General features: G+C 41.1%; 2 protein-coding genes and 1 non-coding gene across 10 annotated transcripts in view; all 3 read left to right on the top strand.

Annotated features, from left to right (window-relative positions):
* Nucleotides 1-17,632, top strand: part of RC3H2 (ring finger and CCCH-type domains 2) — a 29,273-nt gene extending 11,641 nt beyond the window's left edge. For 2 of the 4 annotated variants that reach the window (XM_051636390.1, XM_051636391.1), the window contains exons 6-21: nucleotides 989-1,189; nucleotides 1,571-1,703; nucleotides 1,955-2,073; nucleotides 2,429-2,541; nucleotides 3,127-3,435; nucleotides 4,133-4,347; nucleotides 5,308-5,735; nucleotides 6,154-6,324; nucleotides 7,380-7,535; nucleotides 8,271-8,484; nucleotides 8,624-8,708; nucleotides 9,238-9,319; nucleotides 9,714-9,848; nucleotides 10,333-10,440; nucleotides 11,489-11,637; nucleotides 12,246-17,632. In XM_051636390.1, the coding sequence (XP_051492350.1) occupies nucleotides 989-1,189; nucleotides 1,571-1,703; nucleotides 1,955-2,073; nucleotides 2,429-2,541; nucleotides 3,127-3,435; nucleotides 4,133-4,347; nucleotides 5,308-5,735; nucleotides 6,154-6,324; nucleotides 7,380-7,535; nucleotides 8,271-8,484; nucleotides 8,624-8,708; nucleotides 9,238-9,319; nucleotides 9,714-9,848; nucleotides 10,333-10,440; nucleotides 11,489-11,637; nucleotides 12,246-12,441 (2,814 nt within the window). In that variant the 3' untranslated portion in view covers nucleotides 12,442-17,632. The remainder of the gene's footprint in view (nucleotides 1-988; nucleotides 1,190-1,570; nucleotides 1,704-1,954; nucleotides 2,074-2,428; nucleotides 2,542-3,126; nucleotides 3,436-4,132; nucleotides 4,348-5,307; nucleotides 5,736-6,153; nucleotides 6,325-7,379; nucleotides 7,536-8,270; nucleotides 8,485-8,623; nucleotides 8,709-9,237; nucleotides 9,320-9,713; nucleotides 9,849-10,332; nucleotides 10,441-11,488; nucleotides 11,638-12,245) is intronic. The other 2 variants (XM_051636392.1, XM_051636393.1) reach the window with 2 other exon arrangements.
* LOC127392739 (small nucleolar RNA SNORD90) lies at nucleotides 1,367-1,482 on the top strand. Its single transcript, XR_007891326.1, has one exon. It is a non-coding gene; the product is annotated as a small nucleolar RNA SNORD90 (small nucleolar RNA).
* Nucleotides 17,633-17,658: 26 nt separating the features above from the next.
* On the top strand, nucleotides 17,659-21,476 carry PDCL (phosducin like). 5 transcript variants are annotated; one of them, XM_051636397.1, is made up of 6 exons: nucleotides 17,735-17,754; nucleotides 18,957-19,000; nucleotides 19,100-19,223; nucleotides 19,446-19,620; nucleotides 19,962-20,143; nucleotides 20,727-21,476. In XM_051636397.1, exons 3-6 carry the CDS (start codon nucleotides 19,155-19,157, stop codon nucleotides 21,276-21,278), a joined length of 978 nt encoding a protein of 325 aa, XP_051492357.1. In that variant the 5' UTR covers nucleotides 17,735-17,754; nucleotides 18,957-19,000; nucleotides 19,100-19,154; the 3' UTR covers nucleotides 21,279-21,476. The 5 variants fall into 5 exon arrangements, with proteins under 5 accessions (XP_051492354.1, XP_051492359.1, XP_051492357.1 ...); XM_051636396.1 differs by lacking the exon at nucleotides 17,735-17,754 and adding an exon at nucleotides 17,921-18,059; XM_051636394.1 differs by lacking the exon at nucleotides 19,100-19,223 and having other exon boundaries at nucleotides 17,659-17,754.
* Nucleotides 21,477-24,220: the final 2,744 nt, after the last annotated feature.

Here is a 24,220-nt window from a genome sequence, read left to right as displayed (position 1 = left end):
TAAAGTTTGCTTTGGTGAGCTATTGCAGCTCCAGAGAACCTGACTGAGGAGTATTATCTTTCACCTGTAAAATGTTACATCAGTTCGGTTTCACATATTTTAATAATGTAGACTATGAGATTTTATCTAGAAGTGTCATAAAATAGTTTTGGTATTTTAATATTTAATATTCCCTGCAAAAGAAACAAATAGTCACATGTGGAATTAGTTGGAATTAACTGCCACCCATCATCTGGGAATTATCTCTCCTGAAAGAGGCATGAAACCTGACTCTGCAGCACCCCTAGTCTGCTTCAGGAAGAAGTGAAATGTATTAATACAATCATTTTTTACTTCATTTAGATTCCTAAGAGCAGGCCATGGCCAGGCATGAGAGACTGGCCTATGTGCTCTCAAAGATGAGAATCTGACCCCGGCATTCTGAAGAAAACTTTTTGAATACTGTAGTCCTGGGAGCTTTCCTAGCTCCAACAGCAGCCACAAGAGGGGGACACCATATACATAGGGTGCTGTCAGGCTGAGCTCCCACCCTGTGTTCCAGCACATTTGTCACTCTTTCTTTTGTTTGTATCTAGCTGCCTTGCAGTGAAGATTTTTTTTTTATTTTTTATATGTGGGAAAGGGTTGTTTAAACTGAATATTTCCATTCCATGTATCTGGAGAAGAGTGAAAAGTTTATTTGATGAGTCTTTCTTTCATTTTGAAACATGATTATCACAACATTGCTAAACTAAACATTAAAATAGTGAAACCTGCTGCTTCCTCTGTGACAAATGTCTTACGTAACCTGAGAGTTTTATGTAACATGTATCGTGGGCTCTCAGTTGAATATTCTGTTCTTTAAATGTCAATGGAAGAAAATTAAGTATATGCTTATGTCTACAAAAGCAGCACTGTTGTGATTTGTGCTGTGTAACTGTTTTTCTGATGGACTTGGAGATTTTTTTTTTTGTTAAAGGAGGAGTATTTAATTATTACCATTTCATAGGTCACTAAAAGGGATGAAGATTCTTCTTTGATGCAACTTAAAGAAGAGTTTCGGAGTTATGAGGCTTTGCGGAGAGAACATGATGCCCAAATTGTTCACATTGCCATGGAAGCAGGACTTAGGATATCACCAGAACAATGGTCTTCCCTTCTTTATGGTGACTTGGCACATAAATCACACATGCAATCCATTATTGACAAGGTTTGTCAAAAGGATGATTTTGTTATCTTTGTTAAGATTAGATTTGAGTATAAAGACCTGCTTTGAGTATCCAAGAACCGCTTGAGTTAAAGTTTTGTCTCTAGTCATATCAAATATTGGCTAAAACTAGAATGAAGGTTTTCTCCCCCTGAAGACAATTGATTTCCCAGTAAAATCTAGATCCCTTTTTTGGTGTCATATGATGAAGCTTCATAGGGCAGATTCTGAGCTGAGAAATTAAATTTCTCTCCACTGATACTCTCTCTATGCCATCTGAAGACACCAAGTATTGCATTTAGGAACCACTTTAAAGAAAATCTTTTTAAGATTAATAGTTCATAGTTATAAGATGCAGCACTCTAATGCTCATTCTCTTTTCAGCTCCAATCTCCAGAATCTTTTGCAAAGAGTGTGCAAGAATTGACAATTGTCTTGCAGCGCACGGGAGATCCTGCTAACTTAAACAGGCTGAGGCCTCATTTAGAGCTGCTGGCAAACATAGATCCAAATCCAGGTAGGCAAATCAAGCTTTTAAAACATTTCTTGCTATTTTTCTTATCTAGCAAAGCAAATTATTAACATTACAACCTCCCTTCCTTGTTTCCAAATTCCGAATTATTAGCATACTGTGTCATAAACTCCACTTCAGGGCTCACTCAGCTCTGTCCTACACCTGGTGTTTTGAAGTACTAGAAGAGTTGCCTCATACTTATGATTTTATTGGAATAATTGACAGAATGACAAGCCTACTTTTAATAATTGTAGATGCAGCATCTCCAACATGGGAGCAGCTGGAAAATGCAATGGTTGCTGTAAAGACTGTGGTACACGGGCTGGTGGATTTCATTCAGAATTACAGTAGGAAAGGCCATGAAACTCCCCAGGTAACTTTATTGGATTGTTGCATTATGTCTGAATGTTCATTTACTTAAAGATGCAACTTTGAAAAATTACTAGTGGTTTGAAATGTTTATGGCATTTTCTGTGGAATAACTGATGCTGTTATTTACTGCAGCCAGGTTTAGAGAACTTTACATTTCTGAACAGGGATTGCAACAGGTAGCTGTGCTGAGATCCATACGAGGGCTTAGTGCTTAGCCCATCCACAGGATGGATGGGAAAAGATGCAGAATGTAAAAGTATCTAATGGATGTGTTTTTGTGTGTGCATTAAACCTATTTTTATGTAAGCATGTATTAGATTGTAACTGCAGTGTCTTGTGTGTGTGTTTTTTTAAAGCCACAACCAAATAGCAAATATAAAACAAGTATGTGCCGAGACCTTCGACAGCAGGGGGGATGCCCAAGAGGAACAAACTGTACATTTGCTCATTCTCAGGAAGAGCTTGAAAAGTGAGTGTGGGAGAGGCTTTTTCTTTTCAATTTAAATCCAAGCAATCTCCACAGTTTTGAAAACGGTTTCTTCTGTACACTTACTCATTCCAAGGATTTGTGAGTCTCTTGAAGTGACAGCTTGTTACATAAAAGTAAATGTACAGTAAAGCAATATCTGGAAACTAATTCCAGATTTATTTTACCCCAGATGAAGTAAAATTTCCTTTCCTGAAACTGTGTCTAGGCTCAGAGTTTGTCAGGGGTTGGTTGCATTGCCTGCAGGAGAGAGAATGTTATCTACATTTTGGTTAAGGAATAAAGCAGGTTGTTTGAATAATATGTACTGTATGTATTCTTGAAGCTTTTACCCAAGTCCATTTTTGAAGAACTACAGAAGTGGATCATCTAGGAGGAGGAGATGATCTTTGGTCACGAGGAAGCCACTGATGTTCTGTTTACAGATTGTTGAAAATAAGAATCAGTTTGTAGTCCTGTAATTTTCTGATACTGTGATCCTCTCAATCCCTGCCTTCTGGTAGTTTTACAAATAAATTAAACTGCACAGTAAGCATTTTAAATTGCTTTTAATGTGTTTGTTTATAGGTACCGCTTGAGGAACAAAAAAATCAGTGCAACAGTGAGAACATTCCCCCTTCTAAACAAAGTTGGTGTAAATAGCACTGTCTCAACCACAACAGGAAATGTAATCTCTGTCATAGGAAGCCCTGAAGCAACAGGGAAGATGGTGCCAAGTACTAATGGAATAACTAATCTAGAAAGTGGCGTTCCCCAATTGATCCCTCGCTGTGCTGACACCTCCTTGAGAGCTTTGGAGAACACCAAGAAGGGAGGGAAGACTGGAGCCAATGGCCCCAATGTTTCTGGATCCCCTACAGAACCACTACCTGAAAAGTAGGTAACTTTTTTTTTGTAAAGAGAAGTTTTTGCTGTTAGACTGTCATGGAGTTTGTGGATGGCAAACAGTAGATCCTAGATTCCGGTCCTGACATGCAATTGTTGCTGGTGCTCACCGGCTGAGGAGTTGGGCAAGGTCTTGTACTGCAGAGCAGATACTACTGCACAAAGTCTGTGGGATCAAGTTGTCAGAGCCAGCATCAGTTGTAGCTGTTGAATATTCCCATGCAGTATATATAGATAGAGGCATATGGTCAATCTCTTTATCATTATTCTGTTGTTCTCATCCTGGTATCTTCCATGTGATTGGGTCATTACATAAACAAAAAACTTGTGCTCCAAATGTGATGTTTCCTGAAACCAAGAAGGGTGCATGTAGTGCGTGGTCCCTTAATAATCAGAGAAACCTTCTAGTTCTGAGGTTTTCCCCTAAAAATGTTAAGATACTTTTCCAGGAAGCACTGAGCCTCTACAGAGCACACTGAAAGGTGGTATGTGAGCTTCTGGGTACCTCCCAAATCATGTGTATCCACTTTTGAATTCTCTTGGGAGAATGTCTGAGGTGTAATAGTAGTTTGGGGTATGAAAATTCACATTCTGGAGGTAATTACGTGACCCAGTTTCCACATTACATAGGAGTGTACACGAAGAGAAGTAAAGATCTGCTGAATGATTTCTTGGTAATCTTTTTCAGTAAAGTTGGTTCTCCACCCAAGACTCCTGTAAGCCAAGCAGCAGCTACCTCAGCTGGTCCTCCTAATATTGGAACAGAAGTTAATTCTGTACCTCCAAAATCCAGCCCATTTGTTCCCAGAGTACCTGTCTACCCTCCACATTCTGATAATGTTCAGTATTTCCAAGATCCCAGGACTCAGCTGTCATATGAAGTTCCACAGTACCCACAGACAGGTAAGTGAGATGAGCACTAAATGAAAAAATCACTGAACTTCTTTCTAGATCAGCCTGAATGCTGAGAAATAACTCAGCTTTGTGGATTTTTTTAACGTATCAGCTGAATCTTCACTTAATGGGATACTGATCTGGTCCTTTGAGTGTGGGAGAGACCTGTACTTTGCTCCTAGTGTTGGCGGTTCTTGTCTTTGTGTGCTATATGTTATATGACTTGTACCTCAGCATTCAGAAGAGCGTGAACCTCAAGGTCTTTCATCTACTTTTTCCTTTGTTAGCATTTAACTGCATTTATTTGGGCTTGCTCACTTCGTGCCCTGTTTGTGAGGGTATCCATAGTCAGGATTCAGACCCAGAGGTGTGTCATGCTTCTACTGGGACACTTCAGCATCTTTGTTCTTGCTCAAGTGTATTTGAGAGGTTTCAGTCATCTTTTTAGTTTTCAGCGTGCATGTTTCTGTTCAAGCAAACAATGAAGTGTTACAGCATCAGGTCATTCACAAGCTCTTAGAACAAAAGGTAGAGAGGTTCAGACGATCGTCTCCAAAGCAAAAAAGATAATCCAAATGTGAAATGGTTATTTATGGAACTTTGGAATTACTTTTTTTTATCAACATAGCTTTTATTTTAGAGAACTATTTTAACTTCCTGTACAAAGTAGGGCTTGAGATGCTGTCTTTTCAGTTGCATGGTTATACCGTAATACATGGGAGCAATGGCAGAGAGACTCTTGTCTTCCAAATTGGGTCAAGGTGATAAGGGGTCAGCACTACATCCGCAAATGTGATTGTCATACATGAAAACATGTTCCGCAGAAATGTGGTAGGGTCACTAACAGGTGTGTAAAACTTGACTCTCTGTTCTCTAGAGGTACTTATTAACACTATTTACAGTTTTAAAAGGTGTAATATTCTGGGTTATTTGTGGTTACATTCAATATGCCTTTTTCCAATTTTTAAGGATATTACCCACCACCTCCAACAGTACCAGCTGGTGTGGCTCCCTGTGTTCCTCGCTTTGTGAGGTCCAATAACGTTCCAGAGTCCTCCCTCCCACCTGCTTCCGTGCCATATGCCGATCATTACAGTACATTTCCCCCTCGAGACCGACTGAATTCTCCTTACCAACCTCCTCCTCCGCAGCCGTATGGACCAGTTCCTCCTGTCCCCTCTGGAATGTATGCTCCAGTTTATGACAGCAGGCGCATCTGGCGCCCACAGATGTACCCCCGAGATGATATTATTAGGAGCAATTCTTTACCTCCCATGGATGTGATGCACTCATCTGTCTATCAGACATCATTACGTGAGAGATACAACTCTTTGGATGGGTATTACTCTGTGGCTTGTCAACCTCCAAACGAGCAGAGGACTGTGCCTTTACCAAGGGTGAGTGGGAGCCAGGAGGGGAAGGATGTAGTCTTGGTTCTGAAGGTCATTACTGAAAAGTAGGTAGATAATTAGCATAGACCTGTTTGTTTGGGGTGAGAGTGATCAAAACATGTGATCTGGACTAAGTTCTTGTTTTGTTTTTAACATTAAGAAAATGGGCTTGTGAAATGGATCACTCTAATCTGTGTTAGGGCCAGATCCCTTCTGCCCCTATAATTCCCATGCATATTGCTTGAATTAATTACATATTTAAGATTTGAGTTGCCATTCATGGACCAGGTTCTGAAATTATTCTAGTGATATCAAGGAAGGTTACAGACCCAAGGGAATTTGGGAGTCCAGGTGTGTCCCATGCAAGAATTTGCCTTCTGGGGATAGTGTGATAGATCTGCAGTCCTGTCTTTGTTGTTGCTAGGAGCCTTGTGGTCATTTGAAGACTGGTTATGATGAGCAGCTGAGACGGAAGCCGGAGCAATGGGCACAGTACCACACACAGAAGACTCCTCTGGTATCGTCAGCCCTTCCTATGGCAACACCATCTCCAACTCCACCTTCTCCTCTCTTCAGTGTAGATTTCAGCACAGAGGTGGGAAGCCAAAGAACATCTTTATATTCCCCTCTTGTTTCTGTAAATGCCATTTAATTATTCTAGTAAAGGTTTTCTGCTGCTCATAAAATTAATCTTCTAGCAAAAGGAAATTAGTATCTAATAGTGAATGCATTCTGTTTAATATTGAGGTGATGCTAAACATGATTGCTGAAAAAAGGTTCAGAAGTGAAGTGATTCAATTTACCCTCACTAAAGGAAATCTAATTTTATTGAAGTAGTGTTATGAACCTCCTGTTTTTGTGTAGGGGACAACAGTGGTTTTCCATTTAGGATTTTCCCTTTCATACTCCACATGGCATTAGGCCATGATGAGTAGACTGAATCAGACTGCAAGTGCCAGGGAATACACATCCCTTGGAAGTGGCAAAAGGCATTGGTAAGACACTGTACTTTTGTGATAAGTTCTGTAAGTAAGAACGGAAACTCAACAAATGTGTTTCAGAAGAAAAATCTTCTGAAATTAATTTTCTATGTGTAAAGTACATGCATCCAAGAAACTAGTTTGAGAACCACTGTGCCAAGCCCTCTTTGTTGTGGTTTGACAGTTCTGTTGGTGGTATTGGAGGTGTTAGACTGTGATTATGCAGAACAGGTCTTGTAAGGTCCCTCATGAATACATTCCAGTTAGATCAGGATTTAGTCCTTTTCATCCAGGTTAGAGGGTTTCAAGTAGTGCTTCTATCTGCCACTGGCTTATACATTAAAGGAAATGCATGGCTTCATCTCATCATCTCAGCTTAATTACTGTAGGTATTTGCCTGAAGAACCTGCCACTGATAGTGACACTGATCAGTCTCTCATCTTGGCAGACCAGGTAGTTATTTGGAGTGGCACAGCTTGCCTTTTTTTGACAGCTTCACTGCTTTAAAATTTGACTGAATGGGTTAAGTTTGTCCCGAGTCAAGTCTTGAATATGGTTAAAAATCCCTGGTTGACTTGAAATAATTAAATAGTAGTAAATGTCTTTTCTTAATTTAATACTGAATTCCCTGTTTTTATTAATCGCTGCTTATTTATTCCCTTTTCCATAGTTCTCAGAGAGTGTCGGTGATTTAAGTGGAACTAAATTTGAGGAAGACCATCTCTCTCACTACTCACCCTGGTCCTGTGGCACTATTGGCTCCTGTATAAACGCAATTGACTCCGAGCCCAAGGATGTGATTGCCAATTCCAACGCCGTGTTAATGGTAGGGCTCTCTGCATCCCATCTCATTAGGGTAATGACACATCCTGAAGTGTCTGCTGTTTGGTTAAACAAGCCTTTTTTTTTTCCTTTTTTTTTTTTTGAAGTTGATGGCTTCTATTCTTAGCATTTTAAAGTAGTTCTGCCTATTTGAAGTTGTTTGGAATCTCTTTTCACAATTTTGTAAATAAAAAATGTATTTACTTCAGGGACAGCATGAAATGCTATGAATAAAATTCTTATTTTTTGTTGCCCAATTTCCGTGAGATTAAAAACAATTAACTGAAAGACTGGGGAGCAAAAAAAGAGGTAGTATGAATCACAGAATGCAGCTTGTCTCTGGGTGTAAGAGCACATGGGTTTTGGAGACTTTCTGCTATATAGAGTAGGCAGTTACCTTTATATTCTATGAAAAAAGTGTTACCAAATCTCATCCCAAGCCTTTGATACTGCCTCCTTCAAGTATTGGAAAGGGTACTGAAGGGCACTAAAGCATACTGGAACTTCTGCCTGGAAACACAAGCCTGGAAAAGCAAAATTATTTCTTCTAGCAATGGCTTTCTTGTGGTCCGTTTGCCATTAAAAGGCAATAGTTAAATCATTTAAGCCCATCTTGGCTCTTTAGTTGACAGATTTTCAGCATTGTATTCAGCAACGATAAGCAGAACGTTATTGACCAGATGAAGAATCTGAATAACCTCAGATGAGTTCCTGTATCTTCTGTCTCCCAAATATGTAGGATTTGGACAGTGGGGATGTTAAAAGGAGAGTGCATTTATTTGAAACACAGAGAAGGGCAAAGGAAGAAGACCCTATAATCCCGTTCAGCGATGGACCCATCATCTCCAAGTGGGGTGCGATCTCCCGGTCATCCCGCACGGGTTACCACACCACGGATCCTATCCAGGCCACTGCTTCCCAAGGAAGTGCTACCAAGCCCATCAGTGTATCAGGTACCAGCACCGGCTTCGTGTGGCAGTGTAGCACACATCCTCATGCTTGCTACAGCAAGGAAGATGCAAAGAGCTAAAATACCTGAATATCCCAGTGTAAGAACAGAGAAGATAACAAATGGTGTCTAATTTGTTACAGATTATGTCCCTTATGTCAATGCTGTGGACTCCAGGTGGAGTGCCTATGGCTCAGACTCGACGCCAGCAGCACGGTATGCGGAACGGTACGGGCTCTACCTGTCTTCTCTTAAAAGCATTGCCTGTAGCCTGCTGTTCTTCAGAACCCTGAAAGGGGGAAGGGAGAAATCTGAAACTATTATAAGACATTCTTAATTTTAAAGTAAAAGATTTTTTTTTTCCTGTCCATCATAAAGCCCTTGAAAAACTAGGTTAAAACTCGTGTAGTCTGTGACACTCAGTGCAGCTGCTAATACCCAATTACTAGCAATGTATCCCTTGAGAGACCTAAGCAAAGACTTGGAGGCAGGAGCTGCCAAACTGTCACCTCGGCATCTGTCATCTGGAGTAGTTTCTCTCAAGTTTTCTTGCCACAGCTTACTGATCTGTAAAATAAGGATGTGTGTGTCGTAGAATGCCCTGGGGTATTGTGAGCCCAAACAAAGATGAAGAGTGTTATCTCAATCACAGAGTTTCTGTCCAAAAATCTAACATGGATAGGCTAGGGAAGATTATGGGGCCTTTGAGTTGGAGAACCTGTTTTTAATTCCTAGTTTTGCCTTCTTTCTCTTAAAGGGACAGGTTCATAGTTACAGATTTGTCTGGTCACAGAAAGCATTCCAGCACTGGAGATCTATTGAGTATTGAATTACAGCAGGTAAGATCAGATATTACACCATGTGGGTTTCCTAATTAAAAAGTTACTAAAGTGATAATTATTTTTTTTGGTGTAGCCTATAGAAAATAGTACAATTGACAAAATTATCAGTAAGGGTTAACTTGACACTACTACTGCAACACTTAATATGATGCATAAGTACTGCTAATATGAGCTGTTCCACTGAAGTCAATAAAGCCATTTTTGGGAGAAAGTGGTGAGCTTGATACATATCAGGAAGTGCAGAACAAATTAAATGCTGTGTATTAAAAAGATACATTGTTACCCATCTAGCCAGAGAACGGTGGGGTTTTTTATAAGCTGGTTTATTTTTCTGTTTGACCATACATGGTTTAAGTGTACCTGTTGGTAACTGTTGTGTCTCTTTCCTTAGGCCAAAAGTAACTCATTGTTACTTCAGAGAGAGGCCAATGCATTAGCCATGCAGCAGAAGTGGAATTCCCTGGATGAAGGCAGTCGTCTCACCTTAAACCTTTTAAGCAAGGAAATTGATTTGAGGAATGGTGAGGTAAAGGAAGGGTTAATTAGGATGAAACAAATCTTTGAGGTTTTTTGTATGTAAATAAGTGGATGCATTTTATCTAAGAGTTAAAGCTCTTAGTTTTAACATTCCTAAATGTTTATGATATCACTATAATGACTGTGCTGCTCCAGTCATCCATTTACAATATGGGAAGGATGTGACAATCCATTTCATGCAGTCATGACTTCTCATTCTACTTGACATTTTACAAATCTAAACATCCTTCCAATGGACTCTACAGAAATGTCTACTTCAGTATTCATTTTAAAGCTCAAGTACTTTCATGTGATTAAATTCAGCTTTGTGTCCTATGCCCAAAGTTCTGTTTGTGTCTAACTAGCTCTTCTGTATTGTAGAAATGTTGTGTCCTAGAAATGCATTTTCTGTTTTCATTTTAATAGTGAGGTGTTGTGTGAAGCAGGTGAAAAGCCGACTTGATGTTTACAGGACATACTAATTATTTTTTTAGACTGATTATACTGAAGACTGTGCAGACACAAAGCCAGATCGAGACATTGAACTGGAGCTGTCAGCCCTTGATACAGATGAACCTGATGGGCAAGGTGAACAAATAGAAGTAAGTACAAAAATCTGTGTGTTTAAAGAGCTTACTGGGTCCTTTCATTAGTTGGTAAAAAACTTCTAAAATTACTTTGTGAATTAGATTATTGTGTTGATAGCAAAGGCTTTTTTTAGTCTTTGTAGTGATATCAAACAGTTGCCTTATTTAAACACTAGGGGTCTCATACTTCTCATTCAGATACCTGGTGGTTAATGTTGCTAAACACAGCTCATGGATTTTTGTCAGAGCTTTTGGTCTTTACCTTTTGATAGCATTAGTAACAATGGGAAATCTGTCCCTTTCACATTTCCCTTCAGTGTTGAGACTAGTTAAGAATGTTTTACATTGAAGTTTATGTTTAAAAGCAATAATTTTGTTTAAACTTTGTGCTCATCTGGTTCTAATTGTGACTTAATTTCAATTACTGTAACTAAGCATTTCTTTGTTTTCACTACTCCTTCATCTTGGTAGTTCTGGGCATCTGCCCCAGTTTTTTCTACGTTTATTTCCTCCTTTGCTGTGAAGTCATAAAATTATAGTGTCAGTTTCAGGCATGGGGACCAATTGTCTTTTTGAAGCATTGAACAGTTAAAAGAAATGAAGGTTCTTATCTGGAACAGCTTCCATAATACGTTCCAATGCTGGCTGACAGTGCTGGCTGCAGCTGTTGTTTGCTCTGCCTGTGCTCTGTGGTGCAGCACTGTAGTGGCAATTCACAGTTTCTGTGACATAGATGGAAGCACCTTGATCTTTGTCTGTTTCTCTACCCCTAATTAGTGAAACAGCTGTCACTGTCTTTATTGCCTGCTTTGTGTCTCACCTGATAAATCATTTTTAGCAGCTGATGTTTATACCACTGTTGTCATTGACTGCTGTCCTTGAAGAATTGTTTTTACCTCTTTGCTGTAGTAAAACGTGTTACACGTTCCAATAGTATGAAATAAAAATAAGGAGTCTTAAGATGAGACTCCCATTTCCATCAGTTTTGTGTAGTGGAATGTAATAGGGAAATGTAAAGCTGGTAGTGACAGTATTGATGGACATTTCTCTTTTTCTCCTGTAGGAGATTCTGGATATACAGCTAGGTATTAGTTCTCAAGATGATCAGCTGCTCAATGGAACAACTGTAGAGAATGGGCATCCGCTAAAGCAGCACCAGAAAGAATCAATGGAACAGAAGAGACAAAGTTTAGGTGAAGACCTTGTGATTCTGTGAGTGTTAGAAAAACAGCAGTGCCTGCCAGTATTAGAGAAACAGCAGCAGCAGGATAGTTGAAGCATTGTTTAAGGATCAACTACATACCTGCTCAGACTTGGATTAGACATCTGCACTGTATGTACGTGGTGAAGTGAGAAGACCCTGTTAAGAAATAGAATTAGGTCACAAATTTGGAAGCCACAGGATGGTACCATTGTTTGTATGCATTGTTGTTATTGTATATACTGCAACCTTTCCCAGCTGGTAACAAACCTTTCACATTCAGTAAGCAAAAAATGCAGAAGTTTTTTTATAGTTAACAGAAAGTAAGACAAACTTCAAAAGGTTAAATGTCATACTGTTTGCACAAATCTCCATAGAGAGGTAGTTTTTAAAATACACTATTTTAGGTTTGTATGTTCTGTAGCCTTTAGTGTGTAATGCAGCCTTTGAGAATGAGGCAGCCTGCACTGAACTCCCCGAGCATACCGTGCCACAGGCAGGTGTTTAGCCTGTTGCTGAAGATGAGTTAATGTCAGTATTTATTTAATGCACACAATTCAGTTCCGGATACTTGTGCATGTACTTGTTTAATATTTGTGTAACTTATTTTTCTCCTCAGGGAGGAGCAGAAAACAATCCTGCCCGTAACTTCTTGCTTCAGTCAGCCGGTCCCAGCACCCGTTAGCAATGCGAGCTGCCCGCCCGGCACAGCAGGCGGTGCCCGCAGCCTCGGCCTGCAAACCACTCACATTATGTCTGAGGATAAAAATGACTTTTTAAAGCCCGTTGCAAATGGCAGGATGGTTAACAGCTGAAAGGCATTCATCTTTCCAGCTTGTGACCACACCATGGAAGCATTTACACTAGCTTTTTATATATATAATATATATTATATAATGTATATTTTTTTTAAAAAAAATAATATTGGGGTCATGCATTTCCTGTGGACTCTTTGATACTTCAAAGCCCCTCTCTCATTAGCATTCTGAAGAAAAAAAAACTTACTTTACTAGGGTAAGGCGTTCACTTTCCACAGATGAATGGAATTTGGACATTGTTTTACTTAAGCTTCAAGCAGCTTTTTATGAGTTTGTAGCAATCCGGTGCGGTATCTGAGCCATTCTTGTTTAAAATGGCTTCTGTAGAAATCTAACAACTCAGTTATTTAAACTAGCAGGATCCTACAATGATACATCTAGTGAAAGGAAGACTAACTTATTTGTCTCAATTTCGTTTCATGAGAGAAGAACTTGTGTCTCGTTGCAGCTGCTTTTTCTTTAGTTGTGGAACTTTGCATGGAGTATTGTTTCCTGTTTGAAGACTGGGGGGTGGAGATTTGGGCTTGAGACTTTTACAGGGTTAACACACCATTAGCTTTGCACTGCAGCATTCTGTGCAGGTCTGTGGTGCAGTGCTTTGATGCAGCTTTTTGTTTCCATTCCCCACTCCCTCCTCACTTTTTGCTTTAGTACTGTAGGTGCACATACACAGGCTACTTGTCCAAGTAAAGTTATCAGAAGTAAACCAAGTGCCTAAGTCCTCCAGCTAATGTACTAGGTGTTGATTTCCCCAAGTTATACCTGAAAAAAAATTCCAGCCATTTTGAGAGGTTATGCACTAATGTAACAGCAATTTTTATTTTTCTCTTTTTTTTTTGTTTTAATTATTAATAGTTCTCAACTTGGAGATTACAGAAACCAGATAACTTGGCAAAAAGTATCAGGTGCTCTTGGCTTTCCTTTGAAAACCCTGTACGTAGTGTTTGCACTGACTAACAAGATGGTATTGCTGGTTTTTTTGTACTGTTTTGTTTTTAATTTAAACTAAATATTGGGAATTTAAGGCGGTTGTATTACATTTGTTGTTGTTAATCATAATTTTGTATTCAGGTTTAATTTTTGCTTGTTCAGTGGCAACTTATTTTCAAAGACCCTGAAAACACAATAATATAGCATTATTTGACCTTCCGAGCACTGAATAGTGTGTGAATCTATGCCCTATTAAGATGTGACTGAGAATCATATAGACATGTCAACTGAAAAATGGTTTTCATAAATGCACATGAACTAGAGCCCTGGGCATATTTTAATATTTTTTTTTGAGAAGCTTAAAAATCCACTCTTTTTGGAAAGAAGGCAGGACTCTCCCTCCTGATGATTACTATCTTCTTGTTTGTCCTCTTACTTTTCTTTGTGACAAGTTTTACATTTTTTTTTATGTTTTTATTAACTTCTGTGAAGTTGTTTACTCTGAAAATTGTACTGGAATATTTTAAGCCAAGCTGATCTTTCACCAGGTGTACTGCATGTAAGGGCTTTTCCTGCTAGCAAAATGCTTAAAGAGGATCATGTTACTGGTCGTCTGAGTTGTTATTTTACAAAATCACAGCTATGTGGTCGGGTAAGATTTTGATAACTGTTTTGTGCACGCTTCTGGGGGGTGGGGGTTGGCATTTCCCTGAGGGTTACTGATTAGACTAAGTAAATATTGGTGTTTGATATCTCTCCTAACGAACCTGTCCATTAAATAATTATGTTGTAAATATACCTGAAAATCCAAGGGTTAGTTTTGATATTCTGGTGTCAGTATGGAAGATCTTACACATCTATTTAATACTCCAATGTAAAGGAATGTATGTAGAGAAGCAGTCCAGTAGCCTTTTCTTAGTTTCCTTTGGCTGTTGCTGTCCCTTCAGTAGCCAGTGCCACCTCAGAGCTGGGGTTAGACTGATGCTTCGCTTCACTTGCAACTTGAAGTGAATGGATCCAAGAACCAGACCACCTTTGTCACCTTAACTTATTTCCTGTTGATGTTACCTTTAACTTAGAATGTTAGACATAAATATGATTGTTGTATATTTTATACCGAGACCATTCTGTAAATATGAATTTATATTACTTTTGAAATGCTTCTGAGATACTATTATTTGCTGTACAATGTAATTCCAAAACAGATATGCAAACAAGTATGTCTCTTTCATGGATATTTAAACAGTGAGATCTTCCATGTTGAAGGTGATGTAATTTTTTTAAAAGATTTTTAAATTTTAAATTGCTATTTTGTTACAAAAATAGAGAAAATATAAAGGTTTGAGAAGTCCTTATTTGCCCTCAGGGAAAGAGCCCTCTGTGCACCAGAACTCCACAGAACATCTTCAGCATGATCTGAGGGTGAATATATACTACATAAATTGATTGTGTATTTACCTTAACTTTTTAATTTTAAAATTGCGATTTTAAAAACTTGGTTGTGCTTTGCTGGAGGGGGATTGGGATAAGCTGCTTACACACATTTGCCTGTTTGTCCAGTGAAATTACATAAGCCTGACATACTCCTGCCAACCACATTGGCGTGTTTAAGAACAACTGTATCTACATGCTCTTGCCTGCAGCAGGAGGTCCCATGATATAGTAGTTCTCTAGGATGACCTTACACTTCATACGGAGAGTTGACTCTTAGCCGAGGCTAGGTGGTTTTAGTTGAATTTTTAAGATATAGAATGACAGGCAAAACAATTATTTGGAGGTTATAACAGCATGCCAGCTTTGTCTTACAGTTTTAACACTGTCTGTGTGGTGTTTGCCATGAAACTATGACCTCCAGTGCCCTCACAGGGAGAAGCTATAGGTTTCTGGCTTTCTTCTTCAGTGAAGTTTCAGCCCTTGACCCTATACAAACAAGTGTGTATTAATTTGTCTAGTTGCAAATCAGGTGCCTTTGGGCTATGGAAGGGCTTATTTTCTGATGCTGAGAGATAGTGACTGATCTGTGTGTGTTGATAGCAGTGATTCCCATTTAGGTTTTGGCCTAACTTACCTGTGCTGTCAGAAAAAAGGCCCAAAGCAGATTGGGGAGAAGAGATTGGCTCTTTTGCTTTGCTTGGACAAGCATTTTCAGTTGTTTTGTTGGGTTTTTGGTGTTTGATTTTTTTTTTTCTTCCCCAGTAGGGGTACAGCAGGGATTTCACATGCAAGAGATATAGGAATTATTAGTATCTAAGTTATTTGTGTTGCCTCACTACCTGGTTTCATTCCTTGGTTTGCCTCATTTCCCACATAGGTCTTAATAGAGGCTACTGCTTGTGCTGGGAGAGTGCTTGTGTGAGAAAGGAATTATCTGTACATTCTTAACATATACTTATAGCAGAGGGATTGCCCTGCTACTGATATTTTGTTCCTGTAAACAGGTGACAATAAATGAATCTTAGTGTTTATGCAGATTTTGCATTGTAGAATGTATACTAGACCCTTCAAAGGAAAGGTTAGACTCTTTGCAAAGCAAACTGGCGTTGATTCTTGGTAGTCTAGTACAGGGACATTAAAGCTTGACATTTGATTTAGGAAAAACAAGAGTTGTACACAGCTGTTTATGTTAAATAAGCTCTTGATTGCTCTTTGTAGAAGTATAATTTGGAAGGTTTTAGTGCTTTGATAACACAATTGAAATTTTAATTTCTCCTGTACTCAAGAGCTGAATGCTGTTCTTGTATAATAGTGTACTGGGCGGGATGAGGTGCAGAATAATGCACAGTGGTGAGAAACAGCTGAGGAAAGAATGCTTAAAATAACTTGATATAAACTCAGAATAGTTCCAAATGTTGTTAATCCTTGTTTTTTTAAAGCACAAGTTGTCAAGTTGTACCTGTTGCTGTACATAAACACTGTATGCCAGCAGCTCCTTGATCATATTTGTGAACAGACTTTTCATTACTAGTAGACTGTTATGAAAGGAAGGCACTGAATTTGGGAGTGGAACAAAATGAGAAACGATCCGATTATCGACAGGATGTAAAAGTCCATTCTTTATGTTGGAGTTTAATCCCTTTTTTAGGAAATTCCCTCTCACTGAGGGACCTCTTCTGCAAGCAGAACACAAGAAATGTGCTTTTTTTAAATGACCCAATTTTCCAGTATAAATGAGCAGCTGAGTTTAGCAGTAGTCATGGCCGTGTCTCTCTTTGCTGGCGAGGGAGCACGACAAGATAAAAAACCAACTGTCAGTGATGAATTAAAACAAATCTGAGTAACCAAAATGACTGACACCCCAACATATAATATACTACACCCTGTTACTTAAGAAGGATGCTTGTGGAAGCTTTTAATCACTCAAGATTTTGCTGTAAAAGCTGAAATAAAACAGAGCCTGGCTGCATTTATTACTGCCAAAAGCCAAGGTCATTTGCACATAGCCCATCGATTTTTCCAGAGTAGATCTCAGTTAATCCAAGGCATGGGAATGCATGCGTTTTCTTAGCTGGGCAAACAAGTACATTATACGGTAGTTGTGATACAACACACGTGGCTTTTATTTGTACTGCACATACCCACTGTACAGCCACTCAGAAGTATTGTGGTTAGCTTGCAGCATCTGCTGTCTGCATTTATACTGTTTACTGCGTATTCTTTTCCCTGGAAGTTTTAAAGAAAATACTTTTTTTTCTTGTTGCATTGGTTACATTTTATAAATTTGCTTAGCTGGAAAGTTTGGGAAAAGAGGCCTGTTTGTCAATTGTACAACCGATTGTGAAGCTCTAGTGTGAATATTTTTACGTCTGTATTAGACATTTTCTTTGCAAATCTATTGTTCGATTGAAATGTAAATGAAATAAAAGATGGTGTACACCCATCATGTATAAAGCAGGCACCATCGCTACGATGGATTTAATGCTCATTTTTATGGCGCATTCTCAGCTTCTATTTAAAAACTGTAATTTAAAAAAAAAATAATTAAAAAAAAATCTGTAAAATGAAATGGGGATATATGGGGGAGTAAATTCTATTCCGTTTATCTGGGTTGGAGTTCCCAGTGGTCGTTTCCCGTGCGGTAGCGTAGGGGCCCGGCGGGCGGTGCCGTGTGTGTTGCTGTAGCGCTGGGGTGAAGAGGTTGTAGCTTGGGCTGGTCACGGGTAGAGCATCCTGGTTTTCAGTGTTTGAGAGACGTGATGGAAGAAGTTTGCAGTATTGACATGTATTTGCATGCACGAATAAAAATTATTTGTCCACCTGACCCGGCTGCTGTTCCTTCCGGCGGGGCGGGGCTCGGGGGGCGGCGCCGGGCGCCGTGGCCGCCTCCTTCCTTCCCGCCGTGCCCCGCGCGGACCGGGGCGGCTCCGGAGGCGGCGGGGAGCGGTGAGGAGCGGGGCCGGCGGCGGGGCCGGGGCTGTCCTGGGGCCCGGCGCGCCCGTCCCGGCGGAGCGCGGTGCCCCGGGCGGCGGGACGGGCTGCGGCGCGGCCCGGGCGGGAGTGGTTGAGCGGGGCGGGGGCTCGGCCGAGCTGGGGGGCGGCTGCGGATGCTGCAGGTCAGAGTATTTGCCCTTCTCTGCTGGAACCGAATTGTTTTGGTCCTCGCCTCTGCAGCTCCCGGTGCACACGGATGATCCAGGCCTGACCCTGCCCGTCCCTGCCCCTTCCCTTCCTCTGCGCTGCTCCCGGCGGTAATTCCATAATCCCGGGCCATCTGGGCACCTCCTCGTTCATCTGCTCGGGCTGGTTTTAACTCTTGCAGGATCTGCTGGCAGGTGGCAGGATAACTGAAAGCCCCAGCTCAGCCGTGCACCCCTCGGGGTGTTCGACAGATAGGCATTAACAGGGCTGATTTGTAGAGAGTTAATTCTGACCCCAAATCAACTGATTTGGCTGACATTGCTTTGAATTTTTTTTATTTTTTTATTTAGTAAAATTTTGAGGACACGAGGACACTTAGTTTGTGCATCACAGGTCTGTGGCCACATATCTGACTGTAGTGACATCCCTTGTTACACCCTTTGCTCCTCACCCAGGAAAGAAGAGTATATCTTGGGCATCATCCATCTCCATCAGGATGAGATCCAACCAGCAGCTCCTTTAGAGGATTGTAGTGGAAGGAGTCAGTACAGAGAGCCCCAGACTCTTAAGGTGCTTGATGGTTCTTAGCTTTCCATCACTCAGAAGCACCTGATGTGCCAGCATCTAACTGCCAGTGTTGTCCATGCAAAAAAGTGCTGATGACTTCTGTGGAGATGACCAGGGTGGTCAGTGGACAGGTGAAAAGATAACAGACATGAAGATCTTTCTTGTGATACGTTATTTTTTTTAGCCTGGAAGTGATTTTCATGAAATAGCAGCACTGTCAGCACTAAGCTTTTGTATATTCTGTCTCAACACATAGAAAGTATGTTTTCTGTGTTTGAGAGTAACTCTTTTCATTAAACAGCAAGTAAGGTTACATTTTGTTTAAACTTTTTTCCTTGCACATGTTGTATTATGTTCTTTAAATGTGCCAAGTTTCTGCAAAAGTTTTTTTGATATTGTCTTTGAAAATTTGAATTAATATAATCTGAAATTCCTTCCAGGTTTTGGTAGAAGCTTGTCTCTGAAAGACTGGGAAGGAATAAAGGTCAGAACATTTAAATTTTATTAATTACGTTGATAATTTTTCAGCTCAAATAAGTAATTGTTAAAATACTGCAAGTAATAGTGGAAATTTAAATTTCAGTAACCAGGGAATTAACCTAATGGAGCTACCTGAGTGAGGCTGACAAGACTCCCAGATGGTGGTTAGGAAATTAATTCTCCACGAACAAGAACACACCAAGTGTTTCTGCACTAGTGAGCCTCAGGTAGTTCTAGTCCTAAAGGTTTTTAACTTGAGTTTGAAGTTGTGACTAAGACTAAATTCACGTGACTGTGTGTGCTGTTTGGCAGTGGGCTCTGAACTGCTCATACGTGGCTAAAAAGCTGCTCTGAGGAAGTCAGGGAGTGTCCATGGAGCATTTCAAGTGGTATCTCGCTGCTTATTTGAGCAAGAGATACATTCTGTATTTTGTTAATTTATTTTTTAGAACACAATGACTACTTTGGATGATAAAATGCTTGGTGAGAAGCTCCAGTATTACTACAGCAGTAGTGAGGGTGAGGACGAAGACAGTGACAAAGAAGATAAAGAAGAGGAGAGCACCATTCCTGAAGGCGTGGGGGAAGTGGAGCTGAGCAGCGATGGCAGTGCCATCAACACAGGTATCATTGTGTAAAACTGGTTTGCAATTACTTTGTTTATTGGAAGATTCATGTGTTTTTCTAAAATTCATTTTCATGGTTCTTCATTTTAGTGTTTGGCTTTTCCTCTGAGAGGCTTCAGCATTTTATCTACAGCATTTGGGCTTTGCTTGCAGAGCTGATTCCTGCGATTGATAACACCTACGTTTCTCTCCTGTAAAGCCACACTGTTGTTAACCACCAACAGTCCCAAGGCAACAGGTGCAGGTGCTGAAAGAGTACATGAGGAATGGGCAGAACGTGGCCAGGTTCTCCTAAGGCAGCTGCCACTGCCTTTGCCACAATTCTGTATTTCATTTCAGGTCCCAAAGGAGTCATCAATGACTGGCGGAGATACAAGCAGCTGGAGACTGAGCAGCGGCAGGAGCAGCGCAGGGAGATGGAACGGCTGATCAAGAAGTTATCTATGACCTGTAGGTCTCACCTGGATGAAGAGGCTGATAAGCAGAAGCAGAAGGAGCTTCAGGAAAAAATCAATGGGAAGGTAACGCAACACAGAGGAAGTTCATGCTGTGAACACAGCACAGTGTTTCTTCTTTCAGATGATGCAAGTTGTCCACTCTGCCTTTACCTTGAATAATGCAAGTGTGTTTAGTGAAGCAAGCGAATAGATAAGAAATAGATAAAATCCTGTTAACTTCAATTCTACAGACAAGATAGTGCATCTGGTTGCCACAAGACATTAACTGAAAAACTAAATGAGAAGACTGATGAAAGGGAAGCTAGCCTTAGGTCAGGCACAGTGTCCAAGTCTGTGCTCACAGCTGAGGGAATGCATAGGACCAGCATTGACCTGGATTGCAGTGGGAGCACAGAGCAGGCACCTGTGTTACCACTGCAGGTGTGGAAATGAGAATACCCAAGGCTCCCGCTGGGCATGGTTTCTAATTAGATCAAAATGGAGCATAATACAGAGAGTGCCTGAGCCTTGATGGTTGCACTTTGCTGTTATTAAAAAGAGTGACCCCCATTAATCCTCTTGATATAAATTCTCATTATGTAAGTGACCCATATAGCACTGCAGATCTTTTTTCTCACTTTCATTTACTTTTGTATGTATTTTTTAGATGACTCTACAAGAATATAACACGATTCACAATGATGAAGATGATGAGGAGTTTTTACAGCAGTACAGGAAGCAGCGAATGGAGGAGATGAGGCAGCAGCTCTACAATGGGCAGCAATTTAAACAGGTTTTTGAGATTACCAGTGGTGAGGCATTTTTGGACACAGTTGATAAAGAGCATAAAAGCACACTGATCATGATCCATATTTATGAAGATGATATCCCTGGCACTGAATCCCTGCATGGCTGTATGATCTGTCTGGCTGCTGAGTATCCAACAGTGAAATTCTGCAGAGTAAAGAGTTCTCTCATTGGTGCCAGTGCTCGCTTCACCAACAATGCTCTGCCAGCTTTGCTGATCTATAAGGCAGGTGAGCTCATTGGCAATTTTGTGCGAATCACTGACCAGCTTGGAGAAGATTTTTTTGCTGTAGACCTGGAGGCTTTTCTGCAGGAATGTGGCTTGCTTCCAGAAAAAGATCTAGTGCTCCTGACTTCTATCCATAATCCGTCTGCATGTTACAGTGAAGACAGTGATCTGGAAATAGACTGAACCACTTACACCAAGGGCTAGTAGGTGTAGTTGTACAGTGGGGTGTTCCTGTGGTAGGGATTGTTCTCTTCCTTAGTGTGGGTATGTATTCCTCCCCTTCATGCACTTTGACTTTTGCCCGTTAAAAGTTTGTTAAAAATAATGTAAGGAATTCCTAACATTTTCTTAAAATAATTCAATAAAGTAGACTCTCAAACAGTTTTGCTTTTATACTATTGAAATTATTTTACTAAGCATGAAGGGGTGGGGGTGAAACCTTTGTGGACCATTAGCAACTTTTCCCTCTTCCTTCTGTAACAAACAACAAAGGCCTTTTTAAAAGGATCCCAACAGCTGTTTCAGTTGCCCGGTGACAATGATGTGAATTCTCATTTCCCCAAAACCTCAGGGTGACTCCCACTTCTGGACACAGAAAAAAGCCATCCCAGTGCTGGCTGAGCTCTTTTGTCCGTTCATGAACATCATTGCTACTGAATGCAGCTCCTGTATATTTCACTTACCTCCTGCAGCACCTTTGTCATTCCCTTTTGCCAGCAATTACACTTTTATTAAGGCATGTGTGTTTTGTTCATGCTCTAGTTACTTCAGAAATCAGATCATAAAATGAGGAAGTAATTTTCCAGGCTTCCAGTGCGTTAAGTTCACTCTGTCTCCAGCAAGCCTGGTGCTGTGTCACTGGGAGAGAACCTGGACAGCACAAGAGGCAAATTTACAGTGAATGTAAGTATGAAAACTGAGGATGCAGTGAGGTCAAGGCTTTACTGGCCAGAGAATGGTGTGGCTGAATTGCTCAGACAAGGTACCCAGCACAAATGAGCAGGTTGAACGTGCACACTCTTCACTTGGTTATCCCTGAATTGTCTTCTACCCTCTTGATTTGGTACTGCAACATTTGCTTTCTCACCCAGTACTTATTTTGCTTATTTTTAATTTTGAGGAAAGTAGACTATCATTGCCTAAATACGTGACCCAATGTAATGCCATGTTTAATGATTAAATTTAATTGCAAGGTTCATGGAAGGCACTTGGGAACACCAGGAAGGGATGCAAATGTCTCTGTGTAAGCGCCAGGTTCTTAATAAGAATGGATCTTAGGGCAAAAAAAACCAATAATTTGTAATTGTATCTATTTGAACTGTGTTTTTAAAAGTAGTATAAGCAGAAAAATAAATAATTTGTAATTTTAAAATGCAGAATTGGCACAAATCGTAGCTGTTTTAAGGAAACTGGCAGAAATCCAGATTTTAAAATGTAAGACATTATTTCTTTTCATCTCAGAATTGTGGAAAAAACCCATGGGAGTTATACAAAATAAAATCATTGAGTGTGGATATCAGCACATGTAACCAAAAAATCACAGTAGCTGTAGCTTATATTCAGGATGAGATTCAGTGAAGTCTGGCGTGCAGGCAGGGTGCATGTTAAGCATCATAACAAAACCTGGCTTGGAGAGTGTGTTGGGGAGAGCTGTCGGCTGCAGTTGCTTTGAAGTTTTATTTCTATAAAGTGTTTTTTTTCTGGTGCCTGTGGCAGCAAAACTGTAACAGGATCACAATGTCTCCTGTCGGGTGGCCTGCAGCAAGGTGACTCCTGGGTGTTCATCTCCAGTGCTCAGGTGTATGGTAGGTGGTTTCCTTGCTAAGAGCAAAAGGGGAAAGAAATAAGATCTGACTGCAGCTGGTCATTGATCTGGAAGAACACAAGCAGCACAAGGGGGAGAAGAGCAGAGAGAAGAGCTGCTGTCAGGCTGCTGCTCGTTGGCACCAGCAGCACAACTCGAGCAGCAGGGAGGCTGGCAGGAGTGAGAAGCAGCTCTGGCAGTGCTGGGCTCTGCTCCCTGCTGGGCTGTCACACCCTTATCGATGGGGAGGATGTTTGTGGTGTGACCACAATGAGCCGAGCTCGACCCGTGAGCTGGTGGTGCCGGGCGGTGGAGGCCACAGCAGGGCCAAGGGCACTCGTGCTCTGGAAGGAGCTCTGCTGACTGGGGACACCAGGGTCATGGTCCTCAGGGAGGCCACAGCACAGGGCAGACCCCTGGGAGAGACCCCCCACTGCTGCCACAGTCAGCAGGTGTTGGTCATTTTGGTGCTGGCTTCCCACCAGGAGGCGAAGGAAAAAGCTGGGCAGAGGGAGCTGTGGGATGAGGAGAGACCGTGCTCTCCTCTCAGCTTGTCCAGCATTCCTGCCTCTCCTTGGGGCCTGTCTGTGCCCTGTGGTGCTGCCCTTGCCATCAGAGCAGGGTCTCTGCATGCTGGGCCATGGCAGGGGGGTTGGAACCAGGGTGGTCTTTAAGATCCATTCCAACCCACTCTATATTCCCTTGCCATGATGTTCTCCTACCACATCCCTGAGATGGTGCCTTTAAATCTCCCTCGTTTAAAATTCCTGTGACACCTCCCTATAAACAGTTTTATTATCGCCTGGGAACATGTCACAACTCTCCCTTGAGGAATGTGGATCATTACATACTTGGTTGATCAGGGATTTAAAAAAAAAATTGGCTGGTGTAAACAGAGAGTATTTATACTTCCAGGGCAGAAGATGGGACATCACAGGACTCTTGCTTCCTCCTCAAATACCCCCATCTGTCCTAGCCCCCGCAGGGAATGGCAGCAGAGAGTATAGATGGAGGAGCTGTGCCTACCTGCTCTTTTCCAGACAGTGGCTATTTAGTGCTTCCAAGCTACCTGGCCAGTGGAATTTACTTGTGGATAGAGTTTATGTGATAGAAACACAAACTGTTGGATGTGAGGGCTGTGTTACCCACACGGAGCAGTGCAGCAGGGGGGTGGGGGCTGGCTGGAGGGCTCTCGGGCTCAGAGACCCCCAGCTGAGGCAGTTCCTAAGGAGAAGGGTCACTCCATTTGTTTCTCCGGAGCACAGGCCACTCTGGCTGCACGACCCAGCTGCGTCCCAGCAGGGACACTGGCCTTCCAGCA

Source organism: Apus apus, chromosome 19, assembly GCF_020740795.1.
Source record: "Apus apus isolate bApuApu2 chromosome 19, bApuApu2.pri.cur, whole genome shotgun sequence".
In the NCBI taxonomy this organism is placed as follows: domain Eukaryota; kingdom Metazoa; phylum Chordata; class Aves; order Apodiformes; family Apodidae; genus Apus; species Apus apus.
The sequence above is the reverse complement of the archived record's forward strand: the minus strand, read 5'-3'. Positions and strand labels throughout refer to the sequence as shown.